The sequence below is a fragment of the Mytilus trossulus genome, chromosome 4 (assembly GCF_036588685.1).
Source record: "Mytilus trossulus isolate FHL-02 chromosome 4, PNRI_Mtr1.1.1.hap1, whole genome shotgun sequence".
Taxonomy (NCBI): Eukaryota; Metazoa; Mollusca; class Bivalvia; order Mytilida; family Mytilidae; genus Mytilus; species Mytilus trossulus.
Genome location: NC_086376.1, coordinates 2,577,014 through 2,599,204, shown reverse-complemented (window position 1 = coordinate 2,599,204; position 22,191 = coordinate 2,577,014). Strand labels below are relative to the sequence as shown.

The 22,191-nt window shown below is 30.8% G+C and overlaps 3 protein-coding genes across 3 annotated transcripts in view; 1 reads left to right on the top strand and 2 right to left on the bottom strand.

Annotated features, from left to right (window-relative positions):
* Positions 1 to 599: 599 nt before the first annotated feature.
* LOC134714489 (protein fem-1 homolog B-like) lies at positions 600 to 2,796 on the top strand. The gene has a single exon (XM_063575776.1). The coding sequence runs from the start codon at positions 689 to 691 to the stop codon at positions 2,579 to 2,581; it is 1,893 nt and encodes a 630-aa protein (XP_063431846.1). The 5' UTR covers positions 600 to 688; the 3' UTR covers positions 2,582 to 2,796.
* A 7,765-nt stretch (positions 2,797 to 10,561) lies between these two features.
* LOC134714487 (uncharacterized) lies at positions 10,562 to 12,496 on the bottom strand. The gene has a single exon (XM_063575773.1). The coding sequence runs from the start codon at positions 12,315 to 12,317 to the stop codon at positions 10,632 to 10,634; it is 1,686 nt and encodes a 561-aa protein (XP_063431843.1). The 5' UTR covers positions 12,318 to 12,496; the 3' UTR covers positions 10,562 to 10,631.
* Positions 12,497 to 14,861: 2,365 nt separating this feature from the next.
* LOC134714488 (probable E3 ubiquitin-protein ligase HERC1) overlaps positions 14,862 to 22,191 on the bottom strand; it is an 81,983-nt gene continuing 74,653 nt past the window's right edge. Inside the window, exons 76-78 of the mRNA XM_063575774.1 lie at positions 21,355 to 21,488; positions 17,887 to 18,058; positions 14,862 to 17,377 (exon numbers count right to left, since the gene is read on the bottom strand). Of these exons, the coding sequence (XP_063431844.1) occupies positions 17,186 to 17,377; positions 17,887 to 18,058; positions 21,355 to 21,488 (498 nt within the window). The 3' untranslated portion in view covers positions 14,862 to 17,185. The remainder of the gene's footprint in view (positions 17,378 to 17,886; positions 18,059 to 21,354; positions 21,489 to 22,191) is intronic.

The following is a 22,191-nucleotide window of genomic DNA, read 5'->3' as shown; positions in this document are numbered from 1 at the left end:
GCATGTGGACAGTTTATCAGTAATGTTTTTAGCTTATTAGTTTTTACCAAATTGAAATTGAACTTGAAATGGTTTAAAACAAAGATTCCATTTGCATCTCTCTGTTATATGAGGGGGAGAACAGGGGGTACCCTTCTCCCTTCTCCCATCCCTCTTCTCCTTTCTCCAACCCCTCTTCTCGTTTCTCCTACCCGCTTCTCCTTATTTTTTTTAATTTACCGGAAAAAAGAGAGATATTTTTTTTTCTTCATATTTTATTTTTTTCTCCAACTTTTTCTCCTTTCTCCCAGCCTTCCTCTCCTTTCCCCTACCCCCTTTCTCCTTTCTCCTACCCCTTTCTCCCTAGCTCCCTGGCTCCCTTACCCCTGTCCTCCCCCTCTTATATGATTCCAATGTGAACAATGCCAACATGAAAACAAATATGTCACAGAAAATACAAGACCTAACTTACTTGTGTTTCGGCTGTATGAATCTGAAATAATAAATTAGATAAATGTGTAATTATTACAGCTTCGTTCGATTATTTTTCTTGGTAACTCAGTCTCTTGTAAGAAACCTACGAAGTGGAGTCATGCTCGAAAACGAAAGACATAATTTACCTACACCATCAAATATCACAATACAATGATCGCTTCTCTCCCTTCCCTTAAAAGATACATACACAGATTTCGATGACAAAAAGATAAAGATGTCAAAGGATATAACAGAAGAAGCAGTAAAAAGTTTGAAAGCAAAGGTGTATGCTTGTGCCAGAGATGGTATGGCTATCAGTATTTTCGCCATGCTGTGGAATTCAGACAAAACAATTATATACGAAGTTCTTAATCACGTTACTGAAGAAAACGAACAGAAAACTACACCATTAATTATTGCGGCTAGAAATGGGTCCGAAAAAGTAGTATCTATATTATTATCAAACTTCAATGTAGATATAGAACAAACAGGCACTGTCAAATTCGAAAATTACACTATTGATAAAGCAACAGCTCTCTGGTGCGCTGCAGGGGCTGGTCATTTTGGAATTATTAAATTACTGATCCAAAACGGTGCCGATGTTAATCACCCAACTAAAACGAATTCAACGCCTTTAAGAGCTGCATGCTTTGATGGAAGATTAGAGATTGTCAAGTACTTAGTCGAACATAAGGCAGACATCAGTCTTCCAAATACTTACCGTAATACCTGTCTTATGATAGCGTCATACAAAGGTCACATTGAAGTAGTGAGGTATCTGTTGGAAAAGAAGGGAAATCCAAACACTGTTGCTCACTGCGGTGCAACTGCTTTGCACTTTGCTGCTGAATGTGGTCATGTCAGTATTGTGAAAGAACTTATAAATTATAGGGCAAAACAAATTGAAAATGATCATAAAATGACTCCGTTGTTAGTTGCTGCAGAGGCTGGGAAATATGAGGTTGTTGACTATATGGTCTCCTTACCTAGTTGCACTAAAAAAGATAAAATTGATGCTTTAGAACTATTAGGAGCTTTTTATGCAAATGACAAAATTGAATATGACCTAAACAAAGCTGTCCAATACTTTGAAGAAGCTATGCATGTGCGATACAGTGATCCAGATAACATTATTTATAAAGAATATTGTCCACCTGTCCCTGCATATGAGAATGTGAAGGAATGTCAAACTTTAGAAGATTTACAGAAAATCAAAGGACATCGTAATGCAATTCACATGCAGGCTCTAACTGTCAAAGAGAGAATCCTTGGTGAAGACAATCCAGAAGTGGCTAGTGCTTTGATATACCGTGGGGCAGTCTATGCAGATAGTGCTAGGTTTAGTCGATGTATTGAGTTGTGGTTTCATGCATTGAAACTGCGTCAGAAGAATAAGTTTTCGGTTTCAAAAGATTTATTGAGATTTGCTCAAGTTTTCTCCCAAATGATTCATGTTGGAGAAAAATTAGCAATAGCTGTTGTGGCTCAGGTTTTTGAAAAGGCTGTAGATGAACTTTTTTTTGATTCAGAGAAGTTAGTATTGGATGGGGAAAATGTAACAGCTAAAGAATTGTTTCAAATTAATATTCACACATCTTTATATCTTTTAGTTATTGCTCTTCACTGTGACCATTCAGGAGAAGAATTAGAAAAACTCAAAGCTTTGACTTACAAATTTGTCAAACTAAATCCTCTATTAGAAAACCACTATACTCCACTTCATATGGCAGTAGATTCCGCAACCATGGTGGATGACTTTCACGTTGAAGAAGTGGTATCATTTCCTAATGGACTGTTGACTGAACTTTTTATGCAATGTGGAGCATGTCCAAATGTAGTTGACTGTCAGAAAAACACTCCATTGCATATCATTGTCCGACACAATGATCCTGAAACACTAAGCCAGTGTATGCTTAGTCTAATGAAGAATGGTGCTCATACAGATATGTGTAATCTTGAGAAGAAAACACCATTAGAATGCTCAAAAACTGATGTTGCATCTTCAATAATGAGGAATAACAGTGAAACTTCTCTAAAGTGCATTGCTGCAAGGTGTATTCAGAAAAATACGGTTCCGTTCATGGATTTAGTGCCAGACTTTTTGGAAGAATTTATAGCTATGCATTAATTAAAACGATCTAGGCTTTAACAAAATTTATCTAAGAAATTGTATTTACATGTGCTAAATGTACCTGATATATTAAAAACCAAACATAGTAAAAAATAAAACCACTGTTAAATTATTAATTAATTATGTTAATGGATCAGACAATTCTATTTAAAATTTAATAAATTGGAACTGTTTAAAAAAATTAATTACATAAGATTCAAATTAAGTTAAAAGGAAAAGAGCTGATGTTATTAAAATTATTAAAATAAATAAACTTTGAACTTACATCATGTACATGTACATACATAATCATGCATTTGCAAATGGGAAGGGGAAATAAACAGTGTGTTTTTGCAGAGCTCTGTGCTTTGACTTTTTACCTGTTTCAACTAAGAATTGGTGTTCCACTTGTATTTCATGTCATTTGTATTTCATGTATTTATAGACTCTTAATCATTGTTAATCTGTACAAATGCTGTATGATAAGATAAGATAAGATTTATTTTATTAAAGTGTCACCATCCATTACAATATCAATATATATATATACACATAAAGTCATAAGAACCCAACATTTATGTAAAAGGATGCCAGCCGAAAACTACTTATGAGACACTATCATTAAAACAAACATCTAATACATACATAAAAGGACAGCTTTGATACATTTAAAATGTATTTCGTAAATTAAAAAAAAAATTAAAAATAACAAAACATATATAATTTCTAGATGACATGTTTTCGTCGATAAAACATATGATAAAGGGAACTAGCTAAAAAAGGAACCATATTCTCATTACACATAAGATAACGAAGTTTTTCAACATCACATAAATTCTCAAAATCAACATTTAAAAGACAGGCTTTGGCATATAATTCATGTCTGATATCAGAGTAAAAACAACAATTAAAAAGAAAGTGTTTTTCATCTTCAATTTGGCTACTATCACAAAAAATACATAAACGGTCTTGTAGAGGTTCTGGTGGTCTAGCATATCGACCTGTTTCAACTTTAAGTTGTAACGAACCAGCTCTGAATAGTGACAAAATACGTCGGTGGCATCTATTATTAACTACCTTTACATAAGGCTCCGTACCAATACAAGTTTTAAACAATCTATAAAATCTTAATTTATTACCATTGACATTGTATGTGTGCATTATTTTATAATTCTGATTGTGAACTCTTTATTTCATTTTGATTTAATTTAAAAACCGAAATCATGTTCTGTAACATGTGTAAATTAAACTATTTTTTTGTATAACAAATTTTTTATTTTATATTTTTCTTTCCAAATTGGTTAGCTTTTATTTAGATTGTAGTAGTACATGATCTTGTCATGCTTCTGTTTATCATGTACATTTTTGTACGTGGTGTATAATATTAACAAAAAAGTATGTGCCATACACAAATGCAATGTTTTGTTTACAACCAATGTTTGTTTTGTTATGTTTGTCATCTGTCACTCATTATGATCATTTACAAAAAGAGTGTATTGAGAGAGATTGATTTTATTTTCCATTTGCCAATTATTTAATTCAAACTATTTATTTGACTATTCAGAATAAACATGTACATGATGTACATGTAATTCACTAACATTGTTTATCATCTTCTGTGATTGTTTGACAAAAACTGTTCTCTTTTATTAAGATATAGTACTAAACAATGATTTGATCTTCCAGAGGCACAATCCCATAATACATGTTTTAACTATAATATAAAACAAATACTGGTCATGCTCATTGCTGGTAAAGTTTGTTTAATGTTTGTACTAGGCAAGTATGTTTTTTTTTCTTTTTCATGAAGTTGTCAACTGGTTTCAACAGGGAAAACAGTCTGATCAAATAACTGTTTGTTAAAGAATCTTAAGGTTTGGCACTAATTACTACAGTCAGTTTGGGTAGGAGAAATATGTATTTTTATGCCTTAGCAGATTAGTAACAATTTGTCATAATTCTATGAGAAATTCATTATTTATCTTATTATGAGTATTTATGTTGAACTTTACAGGCATTTTAAAATTAGCACTAAAGCAATTTAAATGGATTTTTACTGCTGGATTTTTTTTTATGTTGTGTATTTTAACATCTTTGTATCATGAATTTCAAATTAACGAAGTAAATTATATTAAATGTTTGTCAGTAAATTATAAGAAAATATGAGATTTCCTCCTGTGTACATTTTTTTTAATCATACATCTAAAACAGCATTTGATACAAATCATTGTTCATTACTATGTCAAACTGACATCTGAAATTTACATGTAAGAATGATGGAGTTGTCTCTCTTTGTCCAAATGTTGTTGGATATCCTTGAATCCTTAATAAATTAAAAAAATTATATACAATCAATACAATTTTATTCTAATGACCATTATTCTCTTATTAGTTTATTGTTCAGTTTGTTTATTATGCTATGAATAATAACATTGTAATTAATTTGCCCATCGAAGGGCATATTGAATGGTTGAAAAAATCATATGTAAATTAATATATATGCATCATTTCTTCACCTCATAGTTTTATAGAGTATTTTAAACATATATATCATGTTAAAAAGGGGTATTTTTCACAAATACCCCTCAAGAACATGCTATAGGCCCAAGACCACAATTAATGACCCTGCTTTCGTTGTCCACGAATATAGTTCCTTTTAATTGGAGTGTATTTTGCCTTAATTTTTTTTCTTTCCCTTCCTCACTCATTTCTTAGATTTTTTGGGGTGGAAATGGAAGAAGAGAGGTGAAATAAATTTTTGGATGTTGTATTTAAACTGATTTTGATATGGAATGAGTGATTAGGCCAAGTGCAAAAAGGTAATATTTACAGTTTTCGGAACATCTCTTGACTTGTCAATAGGGGTATGGATGTGTATTGGCTAAATTTGTAAGATGTGTGAAAGCAATCTTTCTGAATTTTGGATATATTTTTGGACTTGAACTATACATTACACACACAAAAATTGGACAAAAAGATTCGGTGCAATTTTTTTAATAAGACAAAAAGTTATAAAGAACTAATAGAGAAATTAATTGTGGTCTGTGACCTATACCTGTTTAATTACACTGAATGTCAATGTTCAAAAATGCTTTGATGATTGTGACGTTACAAGCGTCCAGATAGAGTATTTTTTGGCAAATACCACAGAAGAGAGGGCTAAAAAAAGGCATATCCTTTTTGCAAATTCCCTGGTGGCGTTAAAAAAATGAATGATATTCATTTGATATTAACAGTAAATTGTTGAAAAATATACTGACTATCAACCAATCAAAACCCAGGATTCTTACATAAGGTGTATACGTAATTATGACAAGTAACACTTTACAGAGTTGAGTGAAATTCATGTAACATTTGTAATCAGTCATTTTGCTATTTGTTGTCTCCCTTTGTTTGCCAGAACATTAATGTACATGTATAATGTCAGTTAACTATTTGTTTACTAAGATTCTTGTTGAGATTTAAACATTGAGCAATCATGATCAAAACCCTATTGTCATTGGCTTGATGTTGTTATCCATGTTTCATTGTATTTTTCACCATATTTTAGTCCTCCTCTGTATCTTTGTGCCAATGTCATGTAAACATTTGATAATGTATAAATGTATACTTAAATATTGATTTCTAAACCAATTTTTTGTATACGTGTATGTAAAAATACATTGTGTGGTCATGTACTTGTCATGAAAAATATTTTATTTGAAAATATATATAAGTTGAAAGAAGTAGCGCATGAATTGTACATGTAGCTTATTAATCCACTTGTTTACCTACATTATACAATTATAGACAAAGAAAGATACAAGTAAATCAATTTAAAATTTGGCCTAAATAAAAATTGCTGTGCAGAGGCGAATATATCATATCATTGGACCCCATTTATAAAAATTTCTGGATCCGCCACTGCTTTGCTTAATTAAGATTTTCATTTGAGTTATAGATTGGATTGTTTAGAATCAGCTATTAATGTTATAGTCCTCATTTTATTGTTTTGTTCTGGATAACCCTGAAATATTTGCCACTGCTTTAAGCATGCTTAATCAATCAATAAGTGTATCATTGTTATTTAAGAGCTTAAAGCTTGCTCTGTTATTGTTGTCATTGTAAATAGTATGATATTCTGTTATTCTGTGAAATTGTAATTTATTGAATAAGTGTCTTTGAATACAAGTTTTTGATCTACTTTGTGTTTTCTTGTAATCTTTGTATAATTCATTGTATACCCAATATTAATATTATACTGACTTCACAGTGTTCAAGTCCAAATTTAAAAATAATAAGTGAATTGCAGGGGCTTGTAAATGTAGTTGTATCATAATTGTTTTAGGGACTGACACAAGTTTTATCAACAACTAATTCCAAGGAACACTCAGATATGACTACCACTGACAAGGTTCTTAACTTGAGACGGGCACATTAATATGTCGAAGAGTTGAACAGTGGTATACTGGTTTTTTTTTGTTTTTTTTATGTTAAGTTGTGATTATTTCATTCCTTTAAAGAGTAGGCAATATGAATGATAAACTGCCAGTGATTCCCCCTGACCATGATCTAATATTCCTGTTAAGATTCTTATATTCCTGTTAAGATATGACAGGTCAACTATATTTGGTGTATGGGTTCACTGTCATAACTGTAGTATTGAATACATTTATCTTCAATATTTAAGGACCACAGCAATAACCAACTCCTCTGAAAAAAAAGACATACAAACGTTTGTTTCTATTGTTTGAAATTTTTCATTTTCGGCCTTTTGTGTTTGGATAAGCGGTATTGTAATTGCTCATTGTTGAAGACCTTGCAGTGACCTATAATTGCTCACCTTTTTAAATCCTTTGTTTTAAGTTGGAAAGTGGAAAGATTGTGGTTAAAGTAATGTGTAAACCAGTTTTACATGCTCACAAACCTCCCCTTTTCCTATCAAGACAAAATCATAGAACTAAAACTATATGAAAAAAACCATGCTGAATGCACCAATGATCACCAATATAACCAACCAACAGAATTAACACTAAATATAACTTCAATAATGAATCAAAAACAACACATGATTGGGAAAGAATGAACCAAAATACTGGCTCTTGTTGTTATTGATGACACATGGATGAACAACATTTGGTGAATGAATCAGTTTTAAGCTAATTAAGGTGGTATGGGTGTCTTCCTCCATATTGTAAAAAAACAGAGAACCAAAGGTCTAGATTTTCTATCAATTCAGCAAAATTTGATGCAGGAATGCAGATATTTAATATGAATTTTTATTTAAAAGAACCAATTTATAAGAATATAACTTATAAATATTAATATTTTTGCAAATATTAATTAATTTTGGTTGTTTTTATTTTTTTTTAAATTTGCATTTTCAGGGGAAGTAACTCTAAAACAGTGCATTTTCTGAAGGAATCTACATGGAATTTTCCTAGTTTGTATTTTTGTCGGGAAAAACGTACGGTGACCCTATGTTTTCTTTTGATATTCTCAAAGCATTGTCTGAAAGCTATCTTTTCCTTAAGTATTTAACAATTCTATCATTTCGTTTAGTTTCTAATCCCAAAATGGTGTTTTTTCCTGTATAATCCATACAAAATGTGTCATTTTGTCACGTCCTGTAGCTTGAGAAAATGCGCGATGACCTATCATGTTTATTATATTTTTCAACATATATCAATAGATACAACGTTTTGGCAAAGTATGAACAAATTCTATCATTTTTATTTTAGACTCCCATTCCACCTTAAACACTAGTTTAAGTCAGTATTTCATCTACTCAGTAAGTTTATATGGATGACATGCCAGCAGTTTCAAATGGTACTGATGTCTGATTGCTTTAATCTCAAATGTACAGTCCTCATATCTCTAAATTGTAGATGTTCTGTACAAAAAAAAAATCATTTGCATATGTCATTAGACTATGACTTCTAGTCAATTGTATTCAAATGTGATTTTTTCAAATATTGTGACAGGCAAGACATATTGGTATCAACTCTTGTTAGTTATAGAAATGAAAGCAACAGTTGTGGATTTTGTAATTTAATATATAAATGCTGGTAGTTGTCTTATGTTACAAATGCATGTTATTGCATAGTACACAGAAGTTCACACACAGAGTCAGCTTTTCTGCTTAGAAGTCTATAGTATTGACCAATGAACCATGAAAATGAGGTTAAGGTCTGATCAACCCTTCTGACAACAGTGCTCCAGTGATAGCATGTTAGCCTTAAGAGGTTGTCATTGGGTTCTAACTCCTGCAGAGATAAAGTTGGTTAAAACAGCGAAAAACTAAACCTGGACCAATGGTTTATGAAATTGTGGGTCACGGTGAGATTAAACCATTCAGACACAAGATAAACACACTGAAATGTCTTGCCTTGTTTATTAATCATTGATATTATGTTAATAGTCCTTAATATAAAGCTTAATTACATGTACAACTGTCACATAAACTTAAATTAACATTAATCAAGAAAACTTAACATTGACAAATGAACAATGAAAATGAGGTCAAGGACAAATGAACCAAGTCAGGCAGAGAACGACATGTACAGCTAACAATTCTCCCATACAACAAACATAGTTGACCTATTGCTTATATAGTTTATGAAAAACCAACCGAAACACAAAAACTTAACACTAAGCAATGAACCGTGAAAAGGCGGCCAAGGTCAAGTAAAACCTGTGCGTCAAATATATTTCTATACATCAAATATAGTTGACCTATTGCATAAAGTAATATAAAAAAAAGACCAAAACTCAAAAACTTAACTTCGTTTTGAACCATGAAAATGAGGTTAAGGTCAGATGACACCAGTCCAGCTAGACATGTACACCTTATGATCATTCCATACACCAAATATAGAAGACTTTTGCATACAGTATAAGAAAAACAAACCAAAACACAAAAACTTAACTATAATCACTGAACCACGAAAATGAGGTCAAGGTCAGATGACACCTGCTAGTAGGACATGTACACCTTACAGTCCCTCCATCCACCAAATATACAACACCTCTTGCTTATAGTATCTGAGATATGGACTTGACCACCAAAACTTAACCTTGTTCACTGATCCATGAAATGAGGTCAAGTAAAAACTGTCTGAAGGACAAGGACTTTGCAAGGTATGCACATACCAAATATAGTTACCCTGTTACTTATAATAAGAGAATTTTACATTGCCAAAAATCTTCACTTTTTTCAAGTAATCACTGAACCATGAAAATGAGGTCATGGTCATTGGACATGTGACTGACGGAAACTTTGTAACATGAGGCATCTATATACAAAGTATAAAGCATCCAGGTCTTCCACCTTCTAAAATATTAGGTTTTTAAGAAGTTAGCTAACACCGCCGCCGGGTCACTATCTCCATGTCAAACTTTCTTCGCCAAAAGTCTTAGGCTGGACAAAAATTGTAAACTGCACAATAATTCTATACCCCCTATTTTAGATTGAGAATGGAAATGGGGAATGGGTCAAAGAGACATCAACCCGCCCATAGAGCAGACAACGGCCAAATTGAGGCCTTTTGTGGAGAGTACAAATGTATCGGAAAAACAGACAAACTTAAACAAAATTTAACATATTAAGCTGAATATCACAACACTATATTGTTGACCAATTGCTTATAGTATCTGAGATATAGACTTGTTCTAGGGACCTCAATCTTGATCACTGACTCTTCAAATGAAAGTGAACAGACATGTTGACCAAATAAGTACAAAAAATATATATCTTGATTAAATGTAGATAACTTTATAGACATTTTTAAGTGAGTTTGATAGAATGTTACAAAAGGACATGACCACTTGAAAGATAATTGCTTTAACTAGTAGACTTTTGGTTATGAATTATTTGAGTGAAGTTTTATTTTAAAACCAATTCAAACTGTGCATCTTTTTTCTTCTTCTCCAAATGTTTATCTTAGATTTTTTTGTACTAGCTATAGCATCTTGAGTAGAACACATACATTTATAAAAATTACATTATGCATAAAAGTGTTCTTCAAAATAAGATGTATTAAACTCAAATACAAGTAGTTATTCATAAAATTCTTAAATAATTTTAATGTTAACATCCTGATATTGTCACTTGATAAAGCCTCGATTCATTTTCTTGACCTCTACTGGATTTTGAACATCCTATAAAGAGTTGCCCTGTTGGTGTAAAGGCAAGGCAGTAAGGATGAATTCTTTTCATAATCTTGGTATCATAATGGAAAAAAAGTTGTCCTGTATTATTCAGAATATGAAAAACCTCGGTGCCTACATCCACTACAATAACATTGTCTCTGGGTGTTGTCACTATTCTGACTGGTGTGAATGGTATATCCCTGTTGATATCTGTATGTCCTGTATATATATTGACTATATCACCTCCCTGTCCTAAGACCACCACTCTACCTTGGTCACTAGCCTTCTCACTATCTGCCACATGTATGTTCCCATTATTGGTCCTGGTAATACTCTGTGGATAGGTCAAGATCGGTTGGTTGAGTTGATCATGTTCATACACTGTCTCATGATCTCCATTCTCATTCATAACAAACACAGCTGTTCTACCTAGTTCATCATCATTGCCTCCAACGACAACTTTATTACCACTGGTAATGTGAATAGCAGTACAAACGAAAGGGTTCACATTATATACAGTGTCTGTCAATTCACCAGTGATACTATTAAGTTGTTTTAGAGTGGATTCTCCTTCTATACACAGGAGAATATCATTAGATGGAAGTATGGCCATGCCATAGATATTGATGTTGAAAGAAGATAGTATGTTTAGGTTATTTCCTTCAGGTTTTATTTTCACTAACTTTTCATCTGAATCACAATTCATCCAAATTGATCCGTCAGAACATGGAATTATATCCGTTACAATGGAAAGTTCAGTTTGATATTCTGAAATAACTTGGAGTGCAACACCTAATTTAACTGGACTGACTTCATTTTGTAGGACTCCAACATTAGACTGAGTAATCTCCCCTGGAACAAATTTTGGAATGGAATTGTATGATGATTTGGTTCTTGGTATGGGTATATATAATGAATTCTCAAGTTGGACAACTTCATGAAAAAACTTGGCAATATCTGTTGTCTTAATAAAATCATCTATTTTATTGTTCTTGTCCTCAACCTGTTTCATAGAATTTAAAATGACATCAAGATCTGTGTCAATCGAATGTATTGTTGCTTTTTGATATTCACTTACTTCATGTTTTAACCCTTCTATGTGTTTGTCAACTGTTTGCTTTAAAGAATTCCCATGACTTTGAATGTTTTGAATAACCTCTGTGTACTTTTCATTTTCTTGAGACTTGCATTGTTCCAAAAGTTCTTTCTTTGTTGCCAGCTTAGCAACGTTGGTTTGAATTTTACTTTGTCCTCTCTCTAGCTTATCTATTTTCATATTGAATCCTTCACTGATTTCGATTAAATTGTGTCCTTTGTGAATTTTAGAAATGCATATTGGACAAACTAGACTGTCACAGATTGTACAGAAGCGACAACACATTTGTCCAAAGTGATCTGTACACTTTATGTTCAATAAATCCACTTGGTCAGAATGTACACCTATTTGTTTAATGTCAATTATCTTGTGATTTTGAGAATTTTTTATTTTTGAATGTTTCCTATCCCTACAGTTTGTACACAATAGTAATCCACAGTCTTCACATTTCCATTTTATAGTCTCATTTTCACACAAGTTACATTTTACTGGTACTTGACATTTTTGGAATGATTGAGAGGACGCCATTTAAATAGTACTACCGTACAATCACCGCTTCAGATGTTGGTTCACTAGATATAATTACAGATCTACAGTTTATTAAAGACGATGATGAAACTTTTTAACAACCATGACTGGCTAAACTTCTGTCGTCAGGTTTTATGATGATTTCTTCCTGGTATTTAACTAGGGACATCCTGATCTTGTTGTGGATAATTAGGATGGTTTATACACTTATAAGGAAAGACATTCAAACTTTAATATTTGACAAAGTTTTATATTTCTTAGAACAGATAAAATTACTTGAAACTTTAAATGAATTATTATATTGATATTTGTTTATCAGTTGCACTGTATATATAAAGTGATGACTGCATGCATTTTCAAAGGAAAGCAATTGTTGTTGAAATATAAATTGGATGTAAATGAATTAATATTATCAATTTTAACTACATAATACATCATATATGCAATGAGTATAAAAAGTTAACCTTCAGATTGCCCTCTCATAATCTATGCAAAAAGTGCTTTTTTGAATCTTTCATAAGTTTTTCGGTTTTCAAGGTTTTTTTTATTATCAGGAAACCACTGTTTTCATGCCTTATGAAATTTGTTTTCTTATAAAACATTGCCTGTTTAACCTCATATACATCAATATAATTTCAACAGAAACTACTTAAATGTTTTGTGTCAGTATTTCACCATAGTTGTCAAAAAGTCTATCATGATAATAGTGGTGAAAACTGATGATTTGGGGTTAAAATCATTTAAAAAAAAATAAATTCAATGAATGAAAACTAGGAAATTTCAATCATTATGTCATGAATGGAGCAACATTTTGTATCACAATATTTATCTTTTTGACACATCACAATCATGAATGAATAAGGAAACGAAAATAAGTCCAGAAACTAGTAATTTGAGGAAACAAGTAGATCTTTATCACCTTTATCATGAAATCTCTGTGAGCAGGAAACTGGGAAAATTTGTCAATGTAAATGTACTTAAAACCTAACAATCTTTACTGTTTTATATTACCAACTTCAAGAATAAAGTCATGAAATAATTATTTTTAGCCACAAATTATCATAAAATCTATGAAAACAGGAAACTAGAAAATATGACAATTGATATGAAATTAACAAGGCAAGTTAGTCAATATAACCTAAAATGTCAACAGAAAAAGCTATGATATTAAAATTCTTTCATGGCATAATCATTTCTAAATTCGTAGTCAAAAATTCTTTAAAAAAATAAATCTATAACTGGCAAATTAAACTAAATAAGTGTTTAGTTGCTAGTTCTTCATTATTTGGTATGTGGTAGAAAGTTGTCTCATTGGTAATTGGACCACATAAAAATATTTTTGAAATGTAAACAAATTATATATTTTAGTAAATTTGTAAAATCCCTGGTCAAAATTAAAATCAGTGATTTTATAAATTAGGTATAAGGTCAGAATTCAGTGATAATACATAGCTCCTGAAATATTAGAGATTTTACAAATAAACTGTAAAAGTTTAATTAGCTCATAAGTTAGTTAGCTCAGAAGTTTAAAGTTTATATCTGACAACATTTTTAGTATTATTCCAATGATTTTGTATGTTTTTATTCAGTTATAGAATACAATTATTAAATATCAAGACCTTTATTTAAACATAATAATTTCACGTTCTTATTTATCAAACACAAAAAAAAGCAATTTTAATAGGTAAAATATTAAAAATTTAATCAGAAATCATCTTTTAATTTTTTAATCGGTGTTTTATATTGAAAATTATAAAATGCATTATTGATATTGAAAAATATAACACCACATGTAGTTTTTGTGGGTATTTGTACATGAATTTTCATCATTGACAGTTAATTTTTTTGTTCAAGTGAATTAATCAGTGAGTGATAGATTTCTCTTCAAAAAACATCTCCACAGAGAACAATAGCTATTGTATTTATTTAATGGGAAAAATGAACTTACACCGTTAGACCGTTAGTTTTCCCGTTTGAATAGTTTTACACTAGTAATTTTGGGGCCCTTTATAGCTTGTTGTTCGGTGTGAGCCAAGGCTCCGTGTTGAAGGCCGTACTTTAACCTATAATGGTTTAATTTTTAAATTGTTATTTGGATGGAGAGTTGTCTCATTGGCACTCACACCACATCTTCCTATATCTATTTACAAAAGTTTAATCGACAGGTAACTTGCTGGTGAATCTGTGGAAAAGTATCATTGGGTTCGCAATAATCACATGAATTATGTTTACCATAAATCTATTGGAATTTGATGCAACTGTCATACAAGTGAGAGGTTTAGCTAGCTATTAAAGCAGGTTAATCCATCAATTTCTACATAAGAAAATGTCTGTACCAAGTCAGGAATATGACTGTTATTATCCATTCGTTTGAAGTGTTTGGGCTTTTGATTTTGCCATTTGTCTAGAAACTTCCTGTTTTGAATTTTCCTCTGAGTTCAGTATTTTTGTGATTTTATTTTTATTGGTGGTAGGCGGTATAAAAAGTTTATAAAATCACTATTAACTTTGGAAAACACAGAAATAACATTAAACATAAACAAATCACATTCATCATTTTACTTTTTATCTGACAACACATTCATTCAAATCACAATTAATCAAAAATATCAAAACACGCAAAATATTCATTGATCTGTCAATTAGAAAATATGTATTTATCTACATATATGAGAGTATCAAATCAACATTTAAAATATCAACAGTGTTCTTCTTTCCACAATTACATTGACCAGCAATGCATATTGTTATTGGAAAGTTTTAATATAAGGAATACAAATATTTTTTTAAGTTTTGAAAATCGCTACCATTTTCTTTCATCTTTCACTTAAGTCAATTTGGTATATTAAACTGCAGAATATTTACAATATTCCTTATTATGGAAGTTTTTATAATTAAACAAACCTTTTTTTGTTGAGACTATCCGTTGTGTGCTTGAATAAAACATTGTATGTACCTCATATGAAATAACATGGGGTTCATATAACATTTCAAGACACTGTGAAATCATCATAAGCATGGTGTTAAAGCATATTTCATTCATAGCTTCACAAGCTTTGAATGATTTCAGCAAGCAGTTAAAAACGGACATCAACACCCTATTCCTAACAAACAAATAAATATACATAACAGACTACCACCATTGTTAACATTGCTGACTTCAATTTAAGATACTCAACTAATGTTGGGATTAAATCAGTTTGAGAGAATTTAACTATTCTATACTGTAGTTGAAAATGACAATTGTTTAAATAAAAATAAAAAAAAACTACAGTAAAAATGAACAAGAAAATTCTTTCAATAACATCAATTGTAATTAAAAAAAGATTGAAAACCACCATCAGCAAAAACCAACTTACATGATCTTACATTACCTAGACAGAATTGACAAAGGTAAAATATGTTTTTCATACATGTAATTAGTTTAAAAGAATTTACATTTGAATATTTTGACACCATTCCTTCAAATTTATCTCCCAAAGTTCATGTATAATAGGCATATCAAATGCCTTACAATGTAAATGTGTCTTGAACTGAAATAAACAAAAACAAATCAGTATTGAGGTTCACTAAGGAACCCAAATATGATTAAAACACCTTAACTCAAAACAAACAGTCACTCACAAAAAATAACATGCATAACAATAAATTACACATACTCTCATCACAAAAAAATGGAAATTAAAATTCAATTACAAACACAATATATGAAATTATAAAATTACAAATTTAACAAATCAAGTCCATAATAAAGTTGGTCTAAATAGTATAAGACTTGTATAACCATTTTTAATAATGAAATGTATATAAAGTTGATCTGCCTTGTCATAGTTCATTTTCCATGGCTTTATTAGCCAGATGTGGTCCATCAAAATATATATTTTTTATCAAATATGGTTAAAAAAATCTAATATTATTTAGAAATGTACAAATTTGCATTTTACACTTTTCAATTAAATAAGTGATAAGACTAACTGATTTTGTATTGCAGTTGGAAGATGCATTGAGTATTCTTGTAATAAGTATATATGAACATATGAATAAATAATCATCCAAAATAGGAACCGAAAGTTTCTGATCTCCAACAAAAATTAAATTTCAATTTTTTCAAATGATAGACTAGAAATTATCACTATTTTGTGCATTTTTTCTTTGATCTTTTTTGGTGATATTTTCATATCATGCTTCTCGCTTGAGATGGAAAAAATATCGCTAGAAACTAAGGAAGCCACATGGCATTGCTAATTATATTGACATGAAATTGACAAAGTTATCATAGGTAAAATAGCAATAAACAGATTATCATTGGTCATCTCAACTCGGTTGATTTTCTCACTTTTGCTGTACCAGCTCAAAGGAGAAAATCAATCTCGTTGAGATGATCAACGATAATCTATAAATACATCATTTCAGTGTCATCAATGTATAAACCTAATAATGAGATAAAATTGTATACCGGTAATACAAACCAATGGGAAAATAATGTTAAATGACTTGAAATAAAGGAAAAGTTTTACATTTACAGCCGATTGTATTGAGTGTGTAGGTAAAGACAATATCTTTGGTTGTCTTGCTTGCTAGCTGAACAGTAAAGACATAATTAAGTTAGGTAAACTGCCCTCCTTTAAGAGTAGACTAGCCCGATAGATAACCAATCTATATGTCTGTAGGACTAGGCTACTTCAAAAAGAGGGTAGTAAATCTCACCTCATGACGACTACACTGTTCAGCTAGCAAACAAGCTAACCAAAGATATTACCTGTGCAATCAATTTACAGTAGAAAAGTTATTATTAGTACTTTTCACAATAATATAGGAGTCCTTAGAATAAAAAATAACAAATTAGATTTCTTAAATAGCACACATTGTCATATAATAACTTCTTCATCAGAGAGATGATCATTGTCAGCATTCCTAGCCAACATATAATTGTCCATGTCTATAGACCGACAGTTACTAATGGCATATCTAAGTTTCTCAGCTAACATCTCTTTACTGGAATATATAGGTAGCTTAAGCTGGAAGAAACAAGTCTGGGCTGTTGGTAAACCTTCTGGTCCCTGAAACAACAAAAAAATATTATTATATGGTGGATTCATTATCATTTGTTGTGAACCAACTATTAGGATTTTCTAGTTCCAAATCTCCACCAAAATACAATATTCCTGATGAAAAGTTTGTTAGAACAATGAAATAGATCACATACAAAAATACAATGTGTACTCAATCAACAAAAATCTGTATCTAAGGTAATAAATTATTCAACAGTATTCAACATACAAAATCAATAATAAACTGTTGCCAGAATTTAAAATTAGTTTACTTTGAAAACACAATTTTATATAAATAATAAATCAGAAAGATTTTTTTTTCAAATTACAAAAATAAATTTCACAACCTACACTTTTCTGAACAATGGAAATTCTACTAATGACATCAAGTTATTCTAATTTTTATTCTGAAAAGTTTATTTCCATAATGTATATCAAATGGATTTAGTAGTTCAAAAGCTATTCATGCCTGCATGAATGGCATCATTGAGGCATGCAAGTATGGTATCAATACTTACCCTATCTGACATCATAATTTGAAATCTTTGTGATATGTCTGCAGGATTAGCAGGAAGTCTTGTTCTACCAGACACAAATCTTAGGAACTGAATTCTCTCATCATTGGAGAATGATTCTAAAACTTCCCAGAACCAAGTGATAACATCTAACTTCTCATCTATACCTCTGTATCTAAAGAAAACAGAACAGTTCAATATCAATGGTTACCTGCTATTTGTGACAGTTGGTATGAAGTCATACTTAAATAAGATGGAAGACTATAATTTGGCGAGCTATTTAATACAACTTTTGAATTTGATATAGGTGGATGAGAATATGTCCTACCATTGTAAAAGAAGGACATACTGATATTTTCTTAAATATTTCAATAATTTATAATTTGAATTTATTGTATGCATTTTTTATTACAGCTTTTAAAAAATGAACAAAAATGCAAAATTGATTATTGGAATTTAAGCAAAATCTGCTTACAGAAAGATGTTTTAGATATCAAAATGCTAGTTTTTATAATTGTGATAATCACCAAGTTGTATTATTGCCATTAAAGGGAAAATTCACGATTTTTTACTTATGGTTTAAATATGTTCATTATGACATAATATATATATTCACAAAGTTTTATCGCTATATGTGCAGTAATAAAGGAGAAATTCAATATTTAATGAAAAAATATTAACTACTTCCTGTAGGTCGTGACGTTTTCTCCTGGTTTTTGCATGCCGGGATTTAAAATACAATCATTAAAAGTCTTGTTTTTTAATCATATTTTAACGTAATCGTAAGCGCGCCGATGACTTATGCTTTATCTAAATAACCCTCCGATAATAAGAAGATAAAACGCACAGACGTTCAATTGTTCATATTCTTGAGATAAATTTTCTATGTTAAACGTATATATTCGAATTATTTTTGTAGACAACACAAAAAGTTATAAATTTATTTTTAATTAATATATTTTCGGACTGATAAGGTGAACAAAGTAAAGTACAATAATCTGTAAAAACAATATGTTGGTGTACTCTTATTGACCTTTTACTATCTCTGCTATGACTTGGTTGATACGATGTGTGTATTCACGGTTCTGTGGCAATACTCGTAGATGGCTTGTTGAAAGGTAAATTGTTATTTGCACTTCGGTATTTAACCACGCCTCTAGGGCACACCTTGCCAGGTGTGACTGTCTATTCGGATCAGAGAATTATAAGACAAGGGAGTATTCAATACACATATTTAAAATATATATTCAAGTTGGTGACAAATAAAAATTGATCGCCGTGGAATTATTTAATTATGTTTGGTGCTATTATTTATTTGAATTCAAATAAGTTAATTTACTAAGAAATACACAATTTTCGGTTAAAGACGGGAAACTTAAATCATATGTCCGATTGAAATGATTTACACCTTTTGTCCTTGATTGATGTCTAATAAAAAGGAGAACTAAGAAAATATAAATAGCTTTACCAAAGTATTTTTATTTGTCTTTATTAGGCAAATAAATGAATGAGAACACTTAGATTTAGACTTTTTAAAAGCCACGTATAAATTAATAACTGGAACTCACTGAAGGTAACTCTACCGAAGCGGAATATGATATGAACGAATAAAGAAAAAATATTTTTCTACTTGAGAAGTTTTAAAAAATTGACAGCAAATTTAAGGTCTTCTTGGAATGGAATCGAAAAATTACGAATAGATATTCTTTATCAAGTGTGAAAAACGTCAACCAAATTTAATCATAATCGGGGACGTCCTTATTAAAATAGTCTTCGTCTCACAATGTACAATACTTAATAACTATTTGACCAAAGATGTTTAAAAACAAAAGACAACGAATTTAATGTCATCTTTCCCTATTTTTGAATGTAATTATAAGTCTGTTCAACTGGCAAGAATACCCCTAAAGCGGACAAATATCTGACAAGCAGTTTATTCTTTAAATTTGCTGTCAATGAATACTAGTATCAAGAAAGAAAATAAATCCCGAAAATGATTTGAAACTTTAATACTCAATAGCTTTCCTAGAAAATATTCACATCCCTCGGGGATTATTAGTGTACGTCCAGTTGCATATGTCGGAACAATTGTGGTGATGACGAATTTCTTTCTTTATTCGAGAACAATCAATTGATATATAAATCTGTGATTTTACTATGTTCATAACTTCGATGAACCAAACCAAGTTATAGATCGACCTGTATTTAAATCAAATTGGTCCTCTTCTTCTTCTTCTTCTTTTGGTATACAATAGTCTATCGAATTGGATGATTACATACTGTTGGTATACGTGGACTAGTCTATTTACAAAACTTTTACCCCAATTTGCACAAAATGTATGTTTCTTTCTTATGTTCAATGTATACATGTATATATTTTAAATTGCGCTGTAGTTCCGTAACTTTCTATCCGGGCGTATAAACGAATCGTCGACAAGTGCACACATTTTTTTAATCAACATTTCTGGAATGATCCAACTATGACCTTTACTATTGACAACGAGTAAATATTACATTTTCCCAGAGACATATAATACAATTATATGTCTCTGATTTTCCCAAATTAACCCTTGGAAAAAATACGTATATTTGTATATCTTCAATTTTTTTTTTTTTTTTTTTGTATCATTTTTTTTTTTATAAATAATATTCTTTACACCAGAAATTTTATTTATAAACAAGTGTATGAGTTAAGTAATGACTAGTATATTATATCACGTTCGGACTCGCAAGACAGAGATGTATACATATTATACATGCACCTGATAGTTCAAAATGGAAAGTTATAAGTTATCGGCCGTGTACACTGATCAATACCTACAGAAGTGAAACGATGCATGAACTTGCAAGCCCGACAGGAAATCGCTTGAATACCTGGACGTGTCACCTTACACCCCTCACAATACCTTTGGGAGTAATACCTTAAGCCATGCGGGTGACCAGTGGAGCGAAGATCCTAATTTATTTGAATAAAGTATATTACTTTAAAGAATTATGAACGAATTAGATTTTCGAAAACAATTTTCACGGAACACTTATTTATGATTTGAACTTTGACTTTTAAACTAATTCCAATATAAACAGTTTAAAAATAACAGACTATATGGTTATTAAAAAAATAAGAACATTTTCCGTATCAAGTTAGTTAGTCAGATAAAACAACCGCTCGATTGACAAGATATCGACACGTAATTAAGACTACATCGGTTACTGTAGTTTTGTTTCTTTGTGGTTTATAGACATATCGTGATTTTTATTTGGACAAGATAACAAAATGGCGGAAGGCAAAGAACTGATACTCAAAATTTAAAATCGATGGTGATCTCTTATCTAGCGGAATAAAACTTTAATATGTATAAATTTGAGCATTTTTATACAGAATGGACATAATATCAATTTTTGATTTTTTTGCGAAGTTTCCCTTTAATATAAACCTTGCAATATTTTCTGAATTTATGGTTATTCAGTTACCTTGTGACTTTTCTGAGTACATCCACACTCATTTCCTCCATACCACAGACCAGCTGTTCCAGATTTTTGGGTGTCAACAAAGTAAGTAGAGGTACAGGTATTATCCATGACATACCTTCCCTTACTGCTGCAGCCTGCAACATAAATACATCAACAAGGTAAGTAAAAGTACAGGTATAATCCATGACATACCTTCCCTTACTGCTGCAGCCTGCAACATAAATACATCAATAGAAGCTAAATTGTTAACTATCACATAGATTTTTTTTCTCAAATTTGATTGATTGACGGATATTTACTATGTATTTTAACACTTCTACTAACAATATACACTTAGTATGAATTGAGTTAATTGCAAAAATACAGGAAATTTATGAAAACTATTTCTACTGGGTCCATCTAAACAGACTTTTATGTTAGTATGTTTTTTAAGTTTAAGTTTAAAAACTGTTTGTTCTATTTTTCAGGCTTCATTCATAGACCCTTGGTAGGACAAAGAGAGTCTTAAATTGCCACCATAGATGGTTAACTTATTTTGAAAGTGCCTTCCCGGAGTATAAAGTAGTTTTAAATGGATAAGCCCTTTAAAGATTTATGTTATCCACATGTTTCATTTCTATTGTTTGTTTGTGCAAATATTAGGCGTGCTGACAAGAAAAATCATAATATTGATAATTGTGGGATTATATCATTTTATCACATGGAAGGAAATAAATGGTGTTTTTTTCTTTTCATCCTATTGCTGAATTATTGCACCTGCTGGTTCATTGTCCTAAGTCTGTAATTAAAGACAGATTCTACTGTACCTGCTGATTCATTTCCCTAAGTCTGTAATTA

Bases quoted from the DNA above. Each gene is read 5' to 3' on its own strand.
- LOC134714489 (XM_063575776.1), top strand. From the start codon at position 689: ATGTCAAAGGATATAACAGAAGAAGCAGTAAAAAGTTTGAAAGCAAAG.
- LOC134714487 (XM_063575773.1), bottom strand. From the start codon at position 12,317: ATGGCGTCCTCTCAATCATTCCAAAAATGTCAAGTACCAGTAAAATGT.